Raw genomic sequence first — 22,621 nt, 5'->3', positions numbered from 1 at the left:
TGATCGTGTAAACAGGGAGACGGTGCATGTATACTAAACAACGCATTCCAGTCTTAGTACAGTCCGACATGTGCTTTTGTCCTGTGTTTTGGCTTCCCTTAGCAACCGACCGGCGGTTGTCATACAAGCGTAAGGCAAATGGCGGCCACTTGGGTCAGAACGCACTAAACGAACCGGAGGCCGTCTGTCAAGAGAAATTAACGGGACATTGGACTTGTACGATTTCCTCCTGACAGCGACAGAAACAGCAGAAATATGTCTGAAGAAAACGTCAAAGTTGCGGTTCGAGTCAGGCCTTTCATATCCTTTTTCAATAATTTGCTTTTCATATTTTAATTTTGCCAGTTTTGATTTCGGTTGATGGCAAACTGACAACTGATATGCCAAACTGAACAGCAGGTCAGTCCCTGTGGTAGATAGCTCATAAATCTTAGATATCTGGGTTAAAGGTCTTAGTACGTGTTTGGGCAGATAGACTATCAAGTTTTATCGTTCGATTAGTATAGTTTATGTATCTGCAGTGCTGAAGTGCGGTGGGTGGACAATTACTCCAGCCCACGTTGCTGGTCGGTGCTTGTATAAGACAACCTCGCCTGGGACTGGGAGCGAGTGAGGGGAGGGGGCGAGCCCCCTCCCCTCAAGAAGATGAATTGGAAAAGAAATGCATCAGGTAGGCCAAGAAGAAAAAGCAGCTAGTTGCTATTTTAGTATGAAAAAAAAAAAAAAAATAAGCGCATGCATGTCTTAGTTGCAATGCATTCAGTGTTAATTAACCTATTATGCAGTGTACGTGTATGAAAATATGTGTCTCAGCTTGAAATGTATTGTGCGTGCTGCACATTCAGGACTGCATGTACCACAGTTTCTTGGTCGGGCTTTTATTACTATTTTTTTCTGTCCTGTATAGTTTATGTAAACCTAAGGTGGCTCTCATGAAACAGAAACGTTTGCTATAAATACATGTATATACCTGCAGCCTATAGCCTACATATAACGTCAGTCATTAGGCTAATGGACCTGCTCTCTGCCAGGTGAGCTTGGAGAAAAATCTTCATGTAAAAGTTTTTCATGGGAGGAACCATCGATGTTGGATAAATTAATAGGGCTATTCAACTTCAAGTAGACCTAACTAAGACCTAAAAACACACACTGTTTTTTTTTTCTTTTCTGTCTTTCTTTTTTGTTTGTTTGTTTTGCTTTAGCTGTATGTGACTTGCAAACTATTTGGGAGGCAACTGTTAAGCCTGTACTGTGGGAGATAGCATGGAGGGAGTTACTTAGTGCTATTGTTTTGCACATGTGGGTTAACAGTGGTTGTTGAAGTACTTCAGAAGCTTGGCAGTGAAGTCTGTCAAATCTACAACACCAACAGACACAGAATAAATAACATGCACTTTCAACAAATTATGCAGACATTGACCTCTTTAAGTTATGTAATTTATACACCATTCTGACAAGGACTAATTGTTAATAATATTGAACACAGGAAACTTACAATGACAAAATTTCACTAAATTTAAGAATATGAAAGACAACATATCTTGATGAATTCATAGTTATCTCCTCTTTAGTACTAAAAAATAGTTTATCATAAATTATTAAAGCATTAGTGCATTGGTAAACAAGTGATGTTGTAGATTGGCCTGCCTTTGCCCGTGGGATGCATTTCATGCTGATGCCCTCAGAAAGAAGTAGAACACAATGTCATAATATACTCCAAATACCTCACCATCCAAACACCCAAAACAGCTGTTTGTTTTTTTTTTGTTGCATTACAATTTCTGAGCAGTGATGGCTTATAAAAGATATATACCGGTATATATATATATAAGCTTCAAGTCTGACATTTGTATAACACGCATACGAGATGAAAGTGCTATCCAAGGCAATAACAGTAAGAATGATGTCCAAAGCAACATGAAGCATCGACTAGAAATACTGATATGAGTTTGACCCTTAACAGCTCCCACAACAGGCGAGAACGAGAGCGCAATGCCAAGCTGATTATAGAGATGGATGGTGGTCAGACATGCATAACTGACCCCAGTGCCACTGAGGAGCCCAAAAAGTTCAGCTTTGACTACAGTTACTGGTCCCACGATGGTTCCAAAGAAGGCCCTGATGGGTACTATGGGGCCGACAAAAGCCATCCTAATGGCAAAAAGTTCTGCGACCAGGTAAGTGCACATGAAAGCAGCAGTGATTTGGAATCTCCTCAGATGAATGTTCTGAAAAGTGGTGGCAGAAATTTCAGTTCTAGCATTTTGCAGATGTACATGTTTTGTTTTCAGTGTTTCAGTCATGTATTGGTGAACTGATAGCTATTCCGAACTGTCAATCAAGATCGAGCTAGCGACCCATCATAAGCATCACCGGTATTGTTGCAAAGAGGTCATCTGGATGTCCCACACATTGGTTACAAATGATCAATATTTCTGTGACGTAATGACGTCACAATTGCTTTTGCCGGGAGTGGAATGAAAAGTAACGTTATTATGAGAAGGGGTGGTGGGACATCAGACGTGTTGGATCCATGATCCGTCTCTTTGTTTAGCATGGTGTCACTTAGTGTTGATCAGTTCAGACATTTCCATGCTATGGTGTTTTGGAATGGACATCTTTCCAGGTGTGCTGCAAATGGGATGGTGATGATGGATAATGATGATGATGATGGTGAATGGATGAATGAATTACTTTGGCTTAATTGCACTTTGCCATGATACTTATGCTGGATTAATACTGTTGTATGAGTATCACCAGCTGGGTGTCTTTCAGCATAAAGTGTTTTTTCTGAGTTCTGTTACTACTTGTTGAACACTTTCCAGGTATCAATATCTGTCTGGCAAACACCTGGTAGCAAGGCCTTGACACCAATTAGTTGACATTGTTCTTATCCTACTTCATCCTTATGTTGTCACATCCATGATGATACAATGTTTCAGGAGATACCAACGCATTTTAATTTTTACACGTTGAATACCTTTGCATTCTTAGTGGTTCAAGGTCCTACTTTACACTAGCGACACCTGCTGGAATTTAAATATACACTGCCTCTGTGTTGGTTAATGGACATTATTGTGGGTGGCTTCATCTCAGTGTTGCCCAATGGACACACATGCAGATACATACACATTTAATCATTTAATCAAGTTTGATGTTACTCATAGTCAGTGGGGAGTCTATGTGACCAAGGGGGTTAGCTCGCCCACATGGGGCAAGGAGGTGCAGGAGCCTCCCACCAACACAGTTGCTGTGAATCCAGCTTATGCTGGCTTTTTCTTCGTCTGTATGTGGGAAGGTCTGCCAGCAACCTGCGGATGGTCGTCGGTTTCCTCTGGTTCTAAATGGTTTCCTCCCACCATTATGCTGGCCGCCGTGGTATAAGTGAAATATTCTCAAGTGCGGTCAAATAAATATTCATAGTCAGTGTGGGATCATTGTTGATTTTGATAGGTGTGCATCATTCAGGGTTTTCACAGGACGATGTTACCTTGTGATGATGCAAGATGCACCATTCATTATCCAAATGTTAATTTTTTTGCATTTATAAAGCAAAAGTTATCAAATTAATTTTGGCATTTTTAAAAAGAGTACACTGCCGTGACCACCATATAACTATGACAAAGAGTAGAGAAGTTTGCCTTTGCTGTGGTGGGAAAGCAGTGGTATATGTAGCATGTATTAATGAAAAGTCTAAAGATGTTTGATGTGTCTCAAATTTCATGTCATTAAATTGCTATTTCAGAAAACTGTTTTCAACGACCTGGGTGTAGGTGTGTTAAAAAATGCTTGGGAAGGTTACAATTCCACATTATTTGCATATGGACAAACAGGATCTGGGAAGAGTTGGTCCATTGTGGGATATGGAGTTAACAAGGGTATGTATTATTGTGGGCTGTTTTCACTGTTACATTCATGTTGTACTGAAAGCACAATTTTATTATATTTAATAAATTATTTATATTATTATTATTATGCAAATGATGGAAAGAAAAATATATGTGGGTAATATGTAAAAATATATATGGAAGACCACATGAATGATGGACGCACCACCATTCATTTGGTCTTTCATTTTTGTTTTAAAGTACGCCATACATCACATTACACAACCTATATTTAGCACAGAATAATGTACTTTAAACAAGGCATATTTCAGTCTCAAGTTTCCACTCATCCCTATGTGGCATTGTCATTTTTCACCCTATCCTTTCTCAGGTGTTGTGCCACAGTTTTGTGAGCAGATGTTTGTGGGAATCGATGAGAAGAAAGCAGGTGGAGACACCACAGAATATGAGGTATACCTGCATTTCCTCAACAGAGGAACTCAGAAACCTCGTACAGAGCAGTATACACCATACACATGTACATTCATTAATGATTTGGAGTTACATGTGCTTTTGACATGTTGTTAGACTTGCGATGTAGCTGTTAATTATTTCATTATCTACATGATAAAGAAACTTCTATGTTATCCACCATGTAAAGGTACTCTAAGAGTATAAACCTATACTATTTGTCAGAGTATAGAGACTTTTTGTTTTTATGTATTCTGTTCAGGTGACATTTAGCATGCTGGAGATATACAATGAGCAGGTGAGAGATCTCCTGGACACAAAACCCAAACAAAAAGGTGGACTCAAAGTGAGACAGCACCCTAAAAAAGGCTTCTATGGTATGTTAATATGCAGCTGGACCTATATTTCTTCTTTTACTTTTATTGTCGCTGATTATAAAAGAAATACACTATCAGGAAGGCTGATGATACCAAAGGTTGTTCACAATAAAGCTAAAGAGTAGTTTTAAAGGCTACATATGTAAGTAGAATACTAAAGTCTTCATTTCAATGGCATTCCCGTTTGTTAGCTTTATTCCTATTTCTTCTCTTTTTCTGCATGACTAATCAGCTGATGGACTGATTGTCACCCCTGTTGGAAGTTACGCTGAAATAGAACAGAAAATGGATGAGGGGACAATGAACAGAACTGTGGCAGCGACAAACATGAACGCCACCAGCAGGTTAGTGGAAGCCTGCACTTTTCACACAATGACAGATTTAAGCTTATATCCACATAAGTTTGTATAACCAGAGTAAATGTCAAATCTGTGTAGTTTATTGACACCCTTTTAGAGGATTAGTGGTGCTCATGGACTACCCAAGGCTGACAACAGCTTTCTCTCTTGCCTTTATTGTCAGTTTGCTGAAGAGCCAACAATTTTATAATGATATCGCTAATACCAAGTCACTGTGACATTAAATAAACATTAAAACTTGAACGAGGCGAAGTTAATCTAAGAGCATTGCACATGTCATATGGATTATCATGTTGCATTGAACTTTGCCGAACACTGTGCAAAGAGAAAGACTTTGTAGGTGAAGTGTGGCATGGATTACAAGGTTGGTTGTAAACAGCTCCATGGCGATAGGCCTAACACAGACCAACCCAGTATTAACACAGTTATTGATCTGTGACAAGCAAACAGTTCTGAAGCTTGTACTCCCTCGTTACCACTTTGAATTAGCCCTCCATTACTAACCAGGGAAGTTAGCTTGTAATTACAAACACCACCACACAACTGTCACATCTCACTGTATCATCTCCACCAGCTCCTGTCAAGATTGCAGAAAATCTATATTCCTCATTCTGCTTTATAACACAAAACATTACATTCTGTAGGAGTTATGTGTCAAGACTAATGATCATTTTTGTATTTTCAACATATTTATCACTTTTTGTAAGCTGACTTCTATGTTGAAACTTGTAGCTAATGAACATTAATAATCAGCAGATGACAGGATGATGATCTATTATTTGTTGTTATGCAGCAGATTTCCTGATGCATCACATCATGTTGCCTACATGTGTACATGTCCATCCTCAAAATAGATGTTCAAGTTCTAACTCACTATAATGAAGGTCAGTGTGTTGTTGCACACACCTGGGATTGTATTAAGCTACCTGTGCTTCCTTTAAAACTTTAACCTGGAAAGATTATCTGAAAATAGCTCACTATGAAGTCTCACTGTTACTTTGTTGTCATTGAATAATCTAATATGTATATGTATAGATTATTAAATAAGTTACTAAGAAAAAAATAAGAAAAAAGAGAACAGAAAGGATGGGAAAGGAGCCTTTCACCAATGCAGTTGCTTCAAGCCAAAGTCCAGCTCAGGCTGTCTTTCTATCAAGTCATACATGGGAAGGTCTGACGGCAACCTGCAGATAGTTGTGTATTTCCATCCAAAATTCTGCTGGCTGCTGTCTTGTATAAGTGAAATATTCCTGAGTGCTTTGTAAAAATAAAATAAATAGAAAATAGAAAGTGTATGATTTCACATTTTAAATGGCAAGACTATTCCTTATGCTAAGAAACAGAACGTTGCAGTGATGCACATTAATTATTGCAAAAGTATTTACAGTGGAAGGGGACATGGTGAAATTGTATGTATGCTTATACATATAAATTAAACTGTACATTTTTCATTCAGTGTCAAAAGCTGACCACAGAATCACACAAAAATGACTGATGAAAATGGTTTCATTCTTTAAAGAATCCATATCATGGGTTGGAGCTGAGTAATGGTGTAACTTGTATTCATATAAGGTTTCTACATGTACTTTAAGGCAGCTAACCTGAAGGCTGTCAGAAAACATGCTAAGGGTGAATTAGGTTTTAGCTAAAGCTCATATTAGCAAGTTTTGTACAGATTTCCTGTTGCCCGCTGTGATATGCAATGAATGAATATTCATGATTTACATTTTCAGCAGGTTACCTGTTTGGTCACCTATATATATATACAGGTATCTAATATTACATCAATTGTCCCACACAGCCGAGCCCACACGATTGTTGGCATCACATTTGTTCAGAAGAGCAAGAATGCTGCAGGAGAAGAAATGGCCAAAACAGCTGTCATCAACTTGGTGGATTTGGCTGGAAGGTAATGGCCTGGGTGTTTGTTGTAAAGTAGGCTCAGTTGTAACACTGTTTTACATATATTCTGTTTGTTCTTTGTACAGATGTATTCAACGTCTGTTTATCCATTTGTGTGAATTTTTTTATTTGTAATGAAAAAATATTCAGTAAAATCAACTTATATGAGATAACAAGATACCCAGAAAGTGCCAGGTAATAAATAATTGGTGATTATCAAGGTGAAGGCATCTGAAATTATTAAGCTTGGCATACTTGAGAGCTTTGAAAGATGCAACTAAATTCAACCCAGCTGATCATTTTGAATTGGTCCTAGTGGCTGATGGCCATATGTCTTCGGGATTGACCGGCATGCCTGTAGCAACTGGACTACGACTCCGGTTGTCTTCGGCATTGACCGACATGCCCGTAACAACTGGACCACAACTCCAGTTGTCTTCGGGAGTGACCGGCATGCCCGTAACAACTGGACTACAACTTCAGTTATCTACCACCTATGTGGCATTCAAGTTTGTACTCCACAAAACAACAAAAATGTCAGTAATTTGCAAAAAGTACTTGTACATGGTTTACCCCAGCGATTCGGTTTTCTCCACTCTCATTAAAGCTGACAGCCTTCGTATAGGTAAAATATTCATTAGTATTCATTATTGAACAACAATGAAATAAATAAATAAATACAGAATAGATGTGCAGTTTTTGCATATAGTTGAGGTGCTGATGTAAGGACTGTGTTTGTAGTGAGAGGGCTGATTCCACGGGAGCTACTGGGGATCGACTAAAGGAAGGGGCAGCCATCAACCAGTCTCTGTCATGTCTGGGTAACTGTATAGCAGCCCTGGCTGACCAGAGCTCAGGCAAGAGGGTCAGAGGTAAGCTACATGTAATCCAAAAAAAAAAAAAAAAAAAAAAAAACAAAAGAAAAACATTCATATTTTTAAGAATAGCACCAGGATAGCACCAGTAGAAACATACATTTTAAATAGAGATGCCAGAAATTAGCTAATTTTAACAGTTAAAAAAAAAGGGATATCAGTTGGCTTCTCAAGTTTCAGAGGCTTGATAGTGTGGTGAATTACCTTCCTAACATTGAAATGATGGTTCTGTACATACTTATCTCAATTATTATAATGCCTGACTAACATATATATGCTTCTGTTTGTAGTACCCTTCCGAGATTCTGTCCTAACAAAACTGCTGAAAAATGCCTTAGGGGGAAACAGCAAAACCATTATGGTATGTTTGTGTTGTTTCCATGTGGATTTCATCACTGTGTGTTGTTTCATTTGTGTATATACTATCTCTGCTTGTGCCTGTATGCTTGTTTTTTTTTTTAAACTTGCATGCATAATAGGTGTATTTTAGGCCTTGTAGAATTGTCTTTCAGCTGCACCTCTCTATGTATAAATTGCTCTGAGCAGTTACTCTTCCATGAGTACAAACGTGTAATGAGCAGAAGCAAAAGGACTTAATGGTCAGCTTCAGTGCTTTTAATTTCCACAAAAAAAAAATAACCGATGTCAACAGGATTCTCCTGCTGTTGTGTATTAAAGATCATGGAGTTTTTGAATACTAACATTTTATAAGTAGAAAATGTCAATTTCTCCTGTCTCTTGACTTTGGCATTACAACACCGTAATGTTATTGGAGGTGCCTGTCATTCATCTTTACTAATACGTAACAGTTTTTGTGGCATTGTTTACAGTCGGATGCATGAACCAGAGCCGCTTTTATAACGTCACAATGTTCCGAAGTTCAGGGGGGGTACAAATCATCATTTATTGTGCAACTTACAGATTGTCCATATTTGTAAAGTTCATTTCCAGCCAATAATAAGTCACAAATTGCATGCACTTATAAAAAAATTATAGAACAATAAAACATGGTCATCATCCTGCATTTACTGTGATAACTTTCAGTTTCAGAAGGAAAACCTCTCTAGTTTTTCTTCAAAGGCATCATTTTGTTTGGCCTTTTTTGTAGATTGCTGCTATCAGTCCTGCTGACATCAACTATGAAGAATCTCTGTCAACACTAAGATATGGTAAGTTAGTGGGGAGGACAGAAGTTTACTTTCTTGTAAATGCTGTATATCTGGAAGATTTCAGTCAAAACTTTCTTAATTTAGCTCACACATGCAAAAATAACTATGGCTGTTAGATTAACTTGTTTGTAATCCATTGTACATGTGAATCTGTTTGATATTAATCTAGCAAATATAATGAATCCCATTGAATGACTGTTACCTGACTTATACTTTTTAACCTTAACAGAAAATCTTTCATGTAACCTTTTGTAAAATGTGTATGAATTTTTAGTGTCTGTCTGGTATCTTTTGAGTTCATCTTTCCTCTGCTCACACTGTTCATACAGCAAGTAAGAGATCGTTGATATTTGTGACAATAAGTGATTGACAACACTGGTATGGCTGTTTGAGTAGTCTAATGTTCATGAAAGATCACTTGTCCTTGACCAATATTGCATATCTGTGCATCACACATGGGAAAGTCTGTCAGTAAGTTGCCAGATGTTTGTGGCTTATCCTGGGCATCCCAGGATCATTCATAAAACTAACTACCATTTAAGTTTAAAATTCTGGAGTATTGCATTAAGCAACAATCTCATAAATAAACAAAGACCACTTTGGTGGCCTGATGGCTAGAGTGTCCATGCACCTCAAAGTTGGGAGATTTGGGATCACTCAGGCCATACCAGACACCAAAAGTGGCACTTGTTACTGCCTATCTCGCATGGCGCTCAGGACTGAGAGGTGAGAGCAAGGAAATAGCACAGGTTGGCCTGGTGTCAATATAATTTTTAACCTTTATTTTCATGGATGCTACAGTAGGAGATTTAAAATTTTATTAATTAAATTGGGATTTGTAAATCCTCCATGTGTTTTTATCTGAGTAAGGAAAAGAACTCTCTCAAAAATCTATGTACACCATTTGCATGTATTAAAACTTTTGATAATGGATGTGCATGTACTTGTGTCCATCAGCTGACAGAGCTAAACAGATAAAAACTACAGCCACGGTGAACGAGGACCCGACCGCGGCTCTGATCCGTGAGCTGCAGGAGGAGAATGAGAGGCTGAAGAAGATGATGGAGTCTGGTAACATGACTGTTATCAAGGGAGATGATGAGGACGATGATGACATGTCAGAGGAGGGTAGGTGGTGGTAACATACTCGACATTGGTAAAGACAAGTCTCTATAATAATGTGGAAATAACAGCTAATGGATGCTATTTGAGCATACTAGACCTTTTTTTCTGACGTACTTGATTTGATCCTTAAAGTATTTTCGAGTTATTTTTCCATGAGACTACATTTGGAGTTCTCACACTTGTGTGAATTAAACAGGCTGTAGAACTTTACTTCACTGTTTACTTATTCCTATTTATAAAGGCTGTAGTGTTTTCTAGCTACCACTCCTGAGAAGGATTATCTACTGCCGGGTAATTGCCTGCTGTGAATACAATCATTTTCCTTTTTAATCAGTAATCTACTGTTTCTCTGTGTTTAATTTGCAAGCCTGCATTCTTTACTTTTCATCATGGTGCTCTTTTGGATACATGTAGAACAGGGAAATTGACTTTGTTTGATACACCACTGTATGTCAACAAATAAGAAATACTTAGTAATACTTGTGTGAACCCTGTGACATCCCTGTCAAGGCATAATATGGGACTTTTAGTTCAGCATATAGCCTAATGACTAAATCACAGATTTGATACGCTTTGCATAATTTCTTAAATTCTCTTTTGATCTGTCTTTTGCTTTAAAGTCTTTAACATATTACCTTGTAATCTTCTACAATGTGACTTTGTTTTGTTTTGAAAGATATACATAAACTGCGATTGTTTTTGACATTTTTAGCAGTCAATTTTACCTTTTACTTTCTCTCCAATTGACTACTTTTTAAGAACTCAAAATACTCTTTTGTCTTCACCCCATCTCTTTACCCCCAAATATAGTGAACATAAAGCCAAACAGAGAATTTTTCCATATATAATGGAATATACGAACTTGAAATTTGTCATTATACATGTTTGCTCTTTATTTTAAAAACACATATTGGTTATTGCAGCTGAAGGTGGGACCAGTTACCCAACTGTATAATAAGAAATAATACACTTTTCTTCATATTGGATGAAACATTTGTTAATATCTATGTCAAACTGATCTTTTTACACATTTTTGATCAATTGCTCTCTACGTTTTCAATTACTTTGAAATACTTTCCATATTGTGGATACTGCACGGCTGTTTTCCTCTCTGATTTATTAGAACGAGCAAGTCTGAAAGAAGAGTTGAGTCAAGAGTATGAGAGTTTGTTGGCAAAAAATCAGCTGGAAATGGAGGAAATGAAGAAGAACTTTGAAGAGAAGCTTGCTGCTGCTAGAACTGTGCAGGAGTCTGTGAGTATAACAATAGCTGTGTTTGCTGTGGAGTACAATGGTTGTGTAAAATATTGCCACTACTACAAGGGTTGCACTGTATGAGTACAGTCAAGTGCTGTATGAAATATTAATAAATTAGTGTTAATTTAACCAGTTAACATTCTTGACATCAGAGAAGTTGGGAAAACTTATCTTAAATTAATGAGCACATTGTCAGGTACATGTAACATTTTATTTTCTGTTTAATTGCATATAGTAAAACATGTACAAGTAAATTTAGTTAGCTAAAACTTAACATCAGTATAAACTTTATTAACTTCAGTACTTCAGGTTAAGCTTTGTTTTTCTTGCTCCTCCAGGGCGAGCCTCACCCATCCCACACAGAGGTAAACGAGAAAAGGAACTCTGTGGCTCACCTGTACAACCTGAACATGGACCCCATGCTAACTGGGCGCATCATCTTCTTCATTGATACCCCAGAGAAAACAGTGGGCAACCCTAAAGGCACCGGCCCCAACGATATCACTCTAGTGGGTCCAAGGTGTGTTGGCTTGTTTACATGTAGCTGAAAAGTACCATTCTAGACTATATTATGCAGAAACAGATTTGGGCAACAATCTGTGTCAGTTTTATATCAATAATGCCATTTGTGCAAGTGCATATGAATTAGGTAATATTTAGCTTGGAGGGTTAGTGTGATTGGTCGTAGTTCACAGGTGTATTCCTTTGATCACTGGACTGTTGCTCTACTTTGGAAACTTTTCTAAAAGAACAAGGTTTACTGTTGACGTAGTGAATTTTCTTCTCCTTTCGTTTCTTATATAGCATAGCAGAGAGACATGCTATCATCTCCATAGACAGTGGTGGATATGTCATAGAGGCTGGGTGCGCAAACGTCCGCTTACTGCGCAATGGCAAGGCTGTTACAGCTAAGACACAGCTTCATCACAATGACAGGTTTGCTACTTAATGTACATCACTTTGTCTTCTTATATATGAGACTTGATCCAGAAAACTCAAGATTTCATTCTGATTATGTAATGTTTTTTTATTTTCAGTTTACTTTTTTCTTGATATGTATTGCTTTAATAAATAAATGTACATCTACATTGCAATATGCAAATCAGTCATTAGCAGTTTTGAGACTCATTGTTTGTAGACTTTATCAGGAGCATGTGTCTTTGGAGAAGAACATGAACATGCTGTATTTTTTTTTGAATGCATCTTTTGTACTGATTTTCATATGGTATAAATATTTGTAGTTTGGAAACTCTGGACACCAAGCTACACTGCCCCATGTTTATTTGCCCAAAGAATAATTTTCTTTAGTCAGATGGTAATCATAAATACATTGAATGTGTTTATCAATTCGTTGGATTTAATATGTTTGCATTCAGACTGCTGTTTGGTACAACTCAGTACTTTGTCTATGCTAACCCACGAGAGGCTCAGCTAACCAGCACCCCATTCCCTGAGGTTACCTTTGAGATGGCTCAAGAGGAAATAGCCAAGAAATCAGGCTTTGATATGAGCTCAGAAAATAAATCTAAAGGTAAGAAAACATTGAATCCAACATATGCTGCCTCAACTGGTCATGAGGTTTTCCAGTTTGATGTATGTATACTGGTATAGAGACAAAGTGGCATTCACCAGTCGGCAGGAGGTTTTCCAGCTGCATGTACGTGTAGAGATATAGCAGTATTTACAAGTATACAAGGTGCAATGTACATGTGCAATGTAGTCATGGGCGATATGGTTAGGTGATTACTGAACTGGTCAGGAGGTTTTTCAGGTACATGTTTGTGGGTCAGATATAGTGGTCAAGAAAGTGCTCTTATCTAGTTGCATCCACCAGTATAAAGCTGATAGCTTTTTATTTAAATGTTATTAGTTATGAATGGATCAAAGAAGGAATTAAAAAAATAAATAAATCTTAACTGTTTTTAGGGTATGTACATGTAAGTGCCATTTCAGGGCATATTATTGAATTCAGAGTAAAGGAGAATCAAAGTCAGGTGAATGATTCAGTCTAATCATATGTCTTGTGTTGCCTCTGACAGAGGATGCTTTACTCAAAGACGATATGCTGGAGTTAATACCTGCCATCGAAGAAGCTAACTCCATCAGTGAGGAACTAGACAAGAAGATGAAGTTTGAGCTCATGGTTGTCTCCCCTGAGGCACGAGGGGAAATTCACGGCAGAACAGAGGTGGGCATCTGCTTGTTTTTTTCTTGTTTTTTTTTTTTTTTTCTGTCCTTTTTTTTTTTTTGGTCTTTTAAATGTCTGCCATCCTTTCCTTGAATATAAGAGGTAATTAGTGGTAGGGGAGAGTCAAATTGGTAGTGCTCTGTAAAAGATATGAAGACATTGTCTAAGGAAATTTTGTCATTAGAAGTATTTCATGCCGCGTCATTAGTGTCTGTTGGTTGATAATGTGGTTATATGATTTGTTGCCTTAAGGTGATGGTACGAGTTGTGCACCTGGAGACCAAACACGAGTGGATTTGGACACGACAGAAATTCCTGAACCGTAAATACATCATGCAGGAGATGTACCAGAACTACCAGGAGGGGGATGAGTGGGACTTGCCCAAGGTGAGTGAGACTGTGTGCTGATCAACAGTGCTCCATGGTGTGTGGCCTAGTGTATATGTAGTGTGGCAGACTGGTACAGGTTACCAGTATTAATTCTTCAGTGGTCTGAGATCAATTAAACACCTAATAAATAAATCACTGGTCTCAACTACCTTATATTTGTCCATTAACCTTGATTGATGTCTCCTGGTACATCACAGTGCAGTCAAAACATTTGTATAAATATCCACTACACCAAGGTACATATTTTAGGATTAGCTATTGCATGTCATAGGCAGATGTTGTGAATATTTGAAGCTGTAAATAATATTAATTTTCATGTGTTAATATATGTTGTACGCAATAAGTTTTCTAACCAAAAGAATATTCATGTGTGCATTATGTATTTACTTTACAGGAGAAAGATCCATTTGATGAAGACCTCAGCGCTGAGTTCCACATTGGCAGTGTAAAAGTCTGGCTTCAATCATTGGCCTTCAGTGTGAGTGCTTTTTTTGTTTAATATGACATTGATCAACCAGCCAACAGTGAGACTGGAGGAAAAGGTGTTTTGTTTTGTACAAAGTTAATGGTATGTCTGATCGCTGTGAGGGCTCCCCAGTGCTTTTGCTAGCATCAGTAGGTTGGTGGTTTACCCTGGGCACTCTGATCAACTCAACCCATAAAACTCACTGCCATTGTATAAGTGAAAAATTCTTGTATTGGGGAACAACCAAATCAAGTCAAGCCTGCCTCTCATCTGTTTCATCAGTTACATTTTAGTGTAGTCTATTCACTGTATCTAAGATGCTAACCAGACTAGAATCATGAAATTTGGGAAAATACAACTAAATGATGCTGGGGGCTTTCATGGTTGTGGTTAACATACCAGCCCAGCAACTTGACAGTGACCCAGGATCCTCTCGCTGATTTCATCTCTGTAGTTCAAGTCCAGCTCATAATAGCTTTCTCTTTGCAGATGGTCTTGGCTCTGCATGGGTTCCTCTTGCCATAATGCTTGTTGCAGTCATATGCATGAAATATTGAAAAAATGAAATACATTGAATTTGACGCAAAACACCAATCAGTTCAATAAATAAGTAAATGATGCTATCGTTTGAAAATGATGTTCCCCAAAGATCAACGGACTTAATAATGAAAAAATTTTTTGAAGTGCCACATTTCCAGTGACAGTGTGACAACATGTTAGGGAAGTGTACAGAAAATGGTATATGACTTGTTATGCATAAGCTTAGGTCTTTGTTTTCAATATGACGTGTGTGCTTTCATATGCCTCATTGTCATGTGAATGGACTATTACATGTATAATAAATGTCACTTCATCAGTTCACAGTGGAAACATTTGTTGAGTGCTATGCGATCATCTCTACACCTGTAGCATGGTGTCAGTAAAGGTACTATTATTGTATTTCAGAAGTTCAGATATACACATTTCTGCCACATTTTTATGTTAGAAACCAGAACTTTATAATTGCATATGCGTTGTTATCCATATATGCAATTACAACTGTAGGTCTCAGTCATCATGGTGGCAACTTGTTTCAACACAGGTTGTGTCACATATAGCACGCAACCTATTCACAATGGATTAAATCAGAATTAACATACTGTTGTTAATGAGTTTGTTTTGTGTTTTACAGATAGAGACAAAGGAGCAGCTGGAAATCACAGACTTTAAAGGCACAGAAGTGGGTTTACTCAATGTAAGTATTCATCTTGGGTGCTACCAATCTTCTGATATAAGTTACTACCTCACCCCAAACACTGTACTGTATACATGTACAAACTCATTCTAAACCTGGACGTCATAACTTTGGTACCAGTAATGTTCAGCTCTGAGTTAGGCATTTCACACTTGTCAAACAAATAGATGTTTTCACCACTGGTGCTAGTTTATACCTGACTTGCTCTCACCATTACCATTTCAGACTGAGATTATTCCATGTAATAAAAAGGGCAAAGAGTACACCGAGGCTGATGATGTGTTTGTGGAGAAACCAGAAGATCAGATAGGGAAGGAGATACATTTTGTTGTGAAAATCACCAGTGCCCGAGGTCTACCGAACAGGTTCACGGTAAGAAACCCAATACATGTCAGCCTGCTATCATGTGTGTTATACAAGTCATATTGACAAGACAGTAGTAAATCTATCCTGAATAATGACTTTATTTTAAAGCAGTGTAACTACTTTATGTTAGAATTCTGTGATAAACGTGATGGTGGATGTTCAGCTGTGAGCCCTTTTGTATATTTGATTGGTGTTTTACGCCGCAGTCAAGAATATTTTACTTATACAATGGCGGCCATCATTATGGTGGGAGGACATCAGTCAGTGCCCGAGGGAAACCCACGACCATCTGCAGACTGGCAAACTTTCCCATGTACATGAGCCTTTTGCTGCCGGTGTAGAGAATGTATTGCTTTTGAATGATGTAGCTGTATTTATAAAATTAGAAATAAATTTATTGCAGGGTACCATTTTACCATGATTTATAAATACTTGTACAATGTGAGTAATTGGTAATTGGCAGGCACAGCTGTTGTACACATGATCTTAGAAATCGTTTGGCAACAACATTAATTTGTACAACTTACCAACACTTGACATCAGATGGATTGAGAGGTCTACATGAGTAAAAACTTCCTCCCACTGGAATACTGTCTATATTTATATGCATAAGTATACATGGGTCGTGAATTTGGTCTGTTTGTGGATTATTACAGGACCTTTATGCAAAGTTCTTGGTGTATACTGATGACAAGTACAACGAAACAAAGAAAATCCCAAACACATGTAACCCTGACTGGAACTTTAAAAAACAGTTTGACTTCCCTAATGCCACGGAAAAGGTATGCTTGGCTTCATCGCTTTAGATATAAAGCTAGCACTAGACAGTATGTCTAATGAAATACCAGTATAGTATATTTCATATATTTTAGGAATGTTCACTGCAGGAAGGAATATAATATTGAACAGCAATTGTAAGTTAAATGTGTTTGTTCACATATGGACATATACACATGTACATTAATGTAATGGTGTTGACATGTATTGTTTGTTCTATCCTCTTCAGTTAATTGAGTATTTAAAGGACAGTGCTATCATGATCCAAATCTGGGGCAAGCAGAAGCCTCCCCAGAAGAAGAAGACAGTCAACACAAAGACAGCCATGTTGACAGAGGCTTTGACCAAAGGACACGTGTCTGCTACAAACACAAACACAAAGGTGAGACCAATACACCACCCTCGATCAGTCTTTCTATACTTTTATTTTTTTCATTATTATTTCTTTGCTTGCTTCCTCTCCGGCCGTACATGGGAAGGTCTGTCAGTAACGTTCTGATGTTCGTGGGTTTCCTCAGAGCCCCGTATCCTCCCACCATAACGCTGGCCGTCATCACATAAGTGAAATATTCTTGAGTATGGCATAAAACACACCATCAAACAAATTATTTTATGTTAATGATAGTTTGTCAGCTTTTAGGTGTGTGTTTTATTTTGATAGCTGTCCATTGGCTATTTGTTTAAAATTCTAATAATAAAATGCTGTGTTGAGAATAATCCTTGAACATGTAATCTCCACTGTTTCCTTTGTTATGTAGAGTCATGACCCAGACAAGGTGAAGTATATGATGCAGGTGGCTCTACTGCAGAAGAGACAGCAGCAGACAGAAGCTAAACTGGTGAGAAGCTTACAATCATTTCATAGGTGAAAGAAATAAATCTGACAGCCTATATATAATAGTAGGCTATTCTTAAGTTTGATATTAATGACGAATCAAATAACATAATTTAATAAGTAATTCATGCTGGATAAATGCTTAACACCAGTAAAGATTTTGGTAAAAACTCTCTTGTGCTCCAACTTGTTAATCTTGGCATATTTTGATAAATTCTAATCAAGTGAAAAGTACTGTTTCAATCCTTTCTTCCTTAGGATCACATATATGAAGCTGATTTTGATGATCTCTATTAATGTTCATTGTTCTTTGTTTGCATTAGCAATACTTCAAGGATCTAATAGCTTTATTGGAAGAAAATGACAAGAAGAGAGTGAAGTCATCGGTGCTGAAAGAGCTATATCATGCAAAATCAGCGGACGAGGCTAACAAGTGCCTTAAACTGTTGGTCAAGGACAAAGGTAAATAGGGGTACGTGCCTTCATTCACAGCACACATATACATATCGCAGGTGGTTATCTGCTGCCTTATATGGGCATCAGCATTACGTCTAACGTGTAAAATCTACATTTAGCCTACATCCATGGCTGAAGTCATACAGATTTGTATCCAGCGCCTGCGGTGATGGGGGAATGTTCCTGGCTCTTCCAGAGTTGTCTGGAGAAAACATATCACTAACTTATAATCACTGTGTCTCCTCATGCCTAACGTAAGAAGAGCCTTTTCTACTTTGCTCACACATTGAAGGCTATTCCTGTATACACTGCTTGTGAGTATCTGAATTTTTTTTTTTTTTTTTTGGGTGGAAAAAATAGAAAGTGTTTTTTTTAATAAACGGTAATTATTGTTGCCAGGATAGTTGTCACCATGATACTGGATGCCTACATAACCGTGTTGTCACCATGACATCGGGTGTCTACGTAACCATGTTGTTACCATGACATCTGGTGCCTACATAACCATGTTGTCACCATGATATTCAATGGCTACATAACCATGTTGTTACCATGACATCCGGTGCCTACATAACCATGTGGTTACCATGATATCTGGTGCCTACATAACGGTCTTGTCACCATGATATCAGATGCCTACATAACCATGTTGTCACCATGATATCAGGTGCATACATAACCATGTTTTCACCATGATATCAGGTGCCTACATAACCATGTTGTCACCACAATGTCAGGTGCCTACATTACCATGTTGTCACCATGATATCTGGTGTCTACATTACCATGTTGTCACCATGATATGGGGTACATAACCATGTTATCACTATGTTATCCCTTGCCCACATAACCATGTTGTCACCATGATATCAGGTGCCTACATAACCATGTTGTCACCACGATGTCAGGTGCCTACATTACCATGTTGTCACCATGATATCTGGTGTCTATATTACTATGTTGTCACCATGATATGGGGTGCATACATAACCATGTTATCACTATGTTATCCCTTGCCCACATAACCATGTTATCACTATGCTATCCCTTGCCTACATAACCATGTTGTCACCATGATATCAGGTGCCTGCATTACCACGTTGTCACCATGTTGCAATGTGTGTGTTATGTTTGTGGTGTTAGCTACATGTAGAACGCTACTTTCAGATTGGTTCTAGCATGCCAGATAATAATCCATTGCATCAGGGATGTATATATCTCAGCATTGTGATGTTGTTACAGATAAAGGTGATGATAATGATGACAGCAGTGACAGTGACAGTGATGATGATGATACACCCAGAAAGCCGAGGAAGAAGAGCTCTAAATCTTCAGCAGAACGTCAGAGCGGGACGTCTGTATGTGTGCTGCTGTAACTTCAGATCCTCTCAGTACCTATCGGCATCAGGGTCATACAATCCCAAATTAATACCTGTAATACTCTGACCTATTTGTGTCTAATTTATTTCAGAAATTAATGTCTTAAATGTTAAATACTTGAGCTGTTGGGATTTCTAATAATATAGGTAAATCTAGCTGAAAATCTCAGCTTACTACTAAATGCTGACTTTTATATATAAAAAGTTAAAAAACATTGCTTAGACTCAGGGAATCCTGTTGATTGCAAGGGTCGCTTTTTGTGTTGCCACTGACAAGATTTCATTGGAAGAAGATGAACTGCTTTTGTAAATTTTTCTTCTTGACGTACATGTATTTCAATTATCAGACTTGGGTAACAGCCATATTCAAGATATATACATCATCTTTTATCCCTTTCCATATCTTTGACAACAGATAATTTGCCAGACAACTTTGTTCATTGTATAATTATCTGTCTATTGAAAACATGTCTCCTGTTCTAATCATTGTCTTTAGTCTGGTTGATGTCAGAGATTGTCATTACTGCATTACAGCAAATCTATAGTTTCCTTGATCATGTACGCTCAATCAGTGAATGCAAAAACTCTGAGTACTTTGCCATTATTCAGGAAATATTTACACTTTTTTATATAACAGTTAATTTTGGAATTGTTGAAAGCAGTACATTTCCTGAATGTCGCAATCTACTATTTTATTTGTGCAATTAGCGTTAACTTTAGGGACTTGAAATTTGCCCACTGGGAGAAAACCATGTAGGATAAGTAACATCAAAAACTCAAAATTAGACATTTGCGACTGAACAAAGCGAGATAGTTTATGAAGTACACAAATGTTCCTTAAGTCCACAAATTAGTGGATGAGGTCACATCCAGCCTCCACGGAGATTTGTCTCTTTTCTGTGCTTGTTCAGAACATGGCAGAGTCCCTTTTCTATCATAATTATAAACCCTACTTTTTAGTCCCTAGTTTTAATCCCTAGTTTCAAGTATGACAAGTGCAATTTTGGATGCCCATGGCTGACCAGACAAGTATAAGAGCAGGACAAACACCAAAGTTTTGACATTCCATAAATTATTTTGTTCACCCTCCACCCCCACCACTTCATCCCCACATCATCTTTCATGCATGTGTTTATGAAGATGTAGTTATAATATTATTGTTCCTCAATAACCATACTGTGTTTGATATAAATGTTTTGATATAGCCAAAAAGTAGTTCTGATTTTCATGTCGTAAATATGTTTTGTTAATGTAAAGGAGCGCTGTTACACGTACCTGCATGATTGCATAGACAGGTATGACAGGAGTCATTTACTCTGGCTGTTTACCTGTGAAGCATCACCTCTCAAGGATGATGTATACTACAGCAGTTAGTTGGCCTTCTGGTGATGCCCTTAGGAAGTTACAGGGGCTCAGGTTGACTTTTTTTTAATAAAAAAGGATGATTCAGCCCTGTGATTGAAAAAGCCTGATTAGCTGATTTCTAGGACACAACAATAGCTTTTTCAGCTTCCTACCAAGAAATTACCATTTATGAACACAGGTTCAGTGTAACTATGTTATATGGAAATCTTTGTGGTAAGGCTCAGAAGATTGGACCTTTGTGAAAGTCTATAAACTATATTCTATCTAACAGTAACCATGTAATAAAGAAGATTGTATAACCATATTTTGTTTTTATACTGATGATTTTCCGGCAGTTGCAATATTTTGACTCCAGTGTGCATTGGTTGACAGTGAATGGACCTGTCAAGACAACCTGCTCATGGTGATGCTCCCTGTCAGATGTTCCACTGTTAAGCATGTACTGTGATTGCTGGCATGCTTGTGACAGACAGGGTAGAGAGTATGTCACAGTGAACTAATGCACACTGGAGTCTCCCCTGGAATGACCCCAAAGCCACCTCCCAATGTACCTCAGGTAACAAGGATGCTTGTCAAAGCAAGGCTGTGATACTGTAAATAGAAGAAATATTGTATAGGATTTATGAGCCCCCAATGGGCATGCTGTCCTTGTGGGTTCAGGAAGCATATCATTGATTGATTCCATATCATTTATCTGTGCTCCTACTGGTTTGGTGTTTAATCACCTCTGAACACCAGGCAACCATGCTCTTTATATTCACTCCATATTCTTTACCCACTCCTCTCTCTCATTTTGTTTGACAACTGTGAGAACGTCGTGTATATTTAATGGCAACAAGGAAAATTTTGTCAGAAAGTTTCTTTCAGTTGATTCTGAAATGTATTCCCTAATATATTATTTACAATGATGAGTAGGTTGTCTGGTGATTTATTTGTTGTCACTTGTTCAAGTAAACCTTCAGGGATTAAAGGACACTATAAAATTGTTCACGAATCATGACTAGATTATATAGACTGTTTTGGGTGATGATACAAACTGCGTTTTCCCAGTCCGACCTTCCTGTTCATGCCTTACATAGGACTGGATCAACCATGCTCAGTCATTGTGGGTACAATTTTTTCAAATGTCACAGCTGCTCTTGTCTCATAGGCGAAGGTTGGGTGTGTGTGCTGTTGTTTGTAGCATGGTATGCTGGCAAATGAAGCCAGGTAATTTTGGCCGTATCCTTAATTGTTAGTCTCCCAGAAAATACTGATGCAATCAAAACTGTTTATTATTGTATATAAAATCTCTATACATGTTCAATTGCTGTATATTTTGTCTGTATGTAGATTTATTTTTAAGAAGTTGATATTATTGCATGTTGTGAACACCAGTGGAATGAAGCTTTACCTATTACATGTAGGTAAGACGACAATGTACTGGTTGATTATACATAAACTGCTGTTTTATTTATGAATCAGGAATTGGACAAATTGCGCTGGCGATTTGCTGTTTGATATGGTGGCTGTGGACTTCTCCTGGTTCTTGTGTATTTATTATCGGTTTTGCACATGCATAATAAATCAAATGATCTCAAAAGTTGTAATGGTGTACTCCTTTTTGATCTGTAACTGTTGTGGCCATCTCGATATTGTGGATGTTAGTCAGGCGTAACTTGTGCGATGATTAAATCCTGACAGTTTCTGGAAAGCTTGCAAGGCTTTCGGTGTTACGATATTAACTAGACCGGGTTCTGTTTGTGCATCCATACTGGACATTTGTCTGTTATACCGTTACAACGGAAGTGTAATTTGAGATGC

The 22,621-nt window shown here is 37.8% G+C and overlaps 1 protein-coding gene across 2 annotated transcripts; it reads left to right on the top strand.

Moving 5' to 3' along the window:
* Positions 1-659: 659 nt before the first annotated feature.
* On the top strand, positions 660-22,361 carry LOC135474906 (kinesin-like protein KIF28). Of its 2 annotated transcripts, none has more exons than XM_064754583.1 (25): positions 660-670; positions 1,964-2,177; positions 3,746-3,878; positions 4,219-4,298; positions 4,561-4,675; positions 4,908-5,019; positions 6,836-6,943; positions 7,678-7,808; positions 8,102-8,172; positions 8,920-8,980; positions 9,938-10,108; positions 11,229-11,359; positions 11,701-11,882; positions 12,167-12,298; positions 12,739-12,893; positions 13,402-13,550; positions 13,803-13,937; positions 14,335-14,418; positions 15,578-15,640; positions 15,866-16,012; positions 16,663-16,788; positions 17,013-17,165; positions 17,542-17,622; positions 17,942-18,080; positions 19,317-22,361. In XM_064754583.1, exons 2-25 carry the CDS (start codon positions 2,013-2,015, stop codon positions 19,448-19,450), a joined length of 2,958 nt encoding a protein of 985 aa, XP_064610653.1. In that variant the 5' UTR covers positions 660-670; positions 1,964-2,012; the 3' UTR covers positions 19,451-22,361. The 2 variants fall into 2 exon arrangements, with proteins under 2 accessions (XP_064610653.1, XP_064610663.1); XM_064754593.1 differs by having other exon boundaries at positions 17,942-18,090; positions 19,317-19,418.
* Positions 22,362-22,621: the final 260 nt, after the last annotated feature.

Source organism: Liolophura sinensis, chromosome 1, assembly GCF_032854445.1.
Source record: "Liolophura sinensis isolate JHLJ2023 chromosome 1, CUHK_Ljap_v2, whole genome shotgun sequence".
NCBI lineage: Eukaryota > Metazoa > Mollusca > Polyplacophora > Chitonida > Chitonidae > Liolophura > Liolophura sinensis.
Note: the sequence above shows the minus strand (reverse complement) of the source record. Positions and strands in the feature narration are given on the sequence as shown.

Coding starts and splice junctions, on each gene's coding strand:
- LOC135474906 (XM_064754583.1), top strand. CDS start 2,013: ATGGATGGTGGTCAGACATGCATAACTGACCCCAGTGCCACTGAGGAG. Junction 15,641..15,865: donor CAGAAGTGGGTTTACTCAAT/GTAAGTATTCAT, acceptor TTACCATTTCAG/ACTGAGATTATTCCATGTAA. Junction 17,623..17,941: donor AGCAGACAGAAGCTAAACTG/GTGAGAAGCTTA, acceptor TGTTTGCATTAG/CAATACTTCAAGGATCTAAT.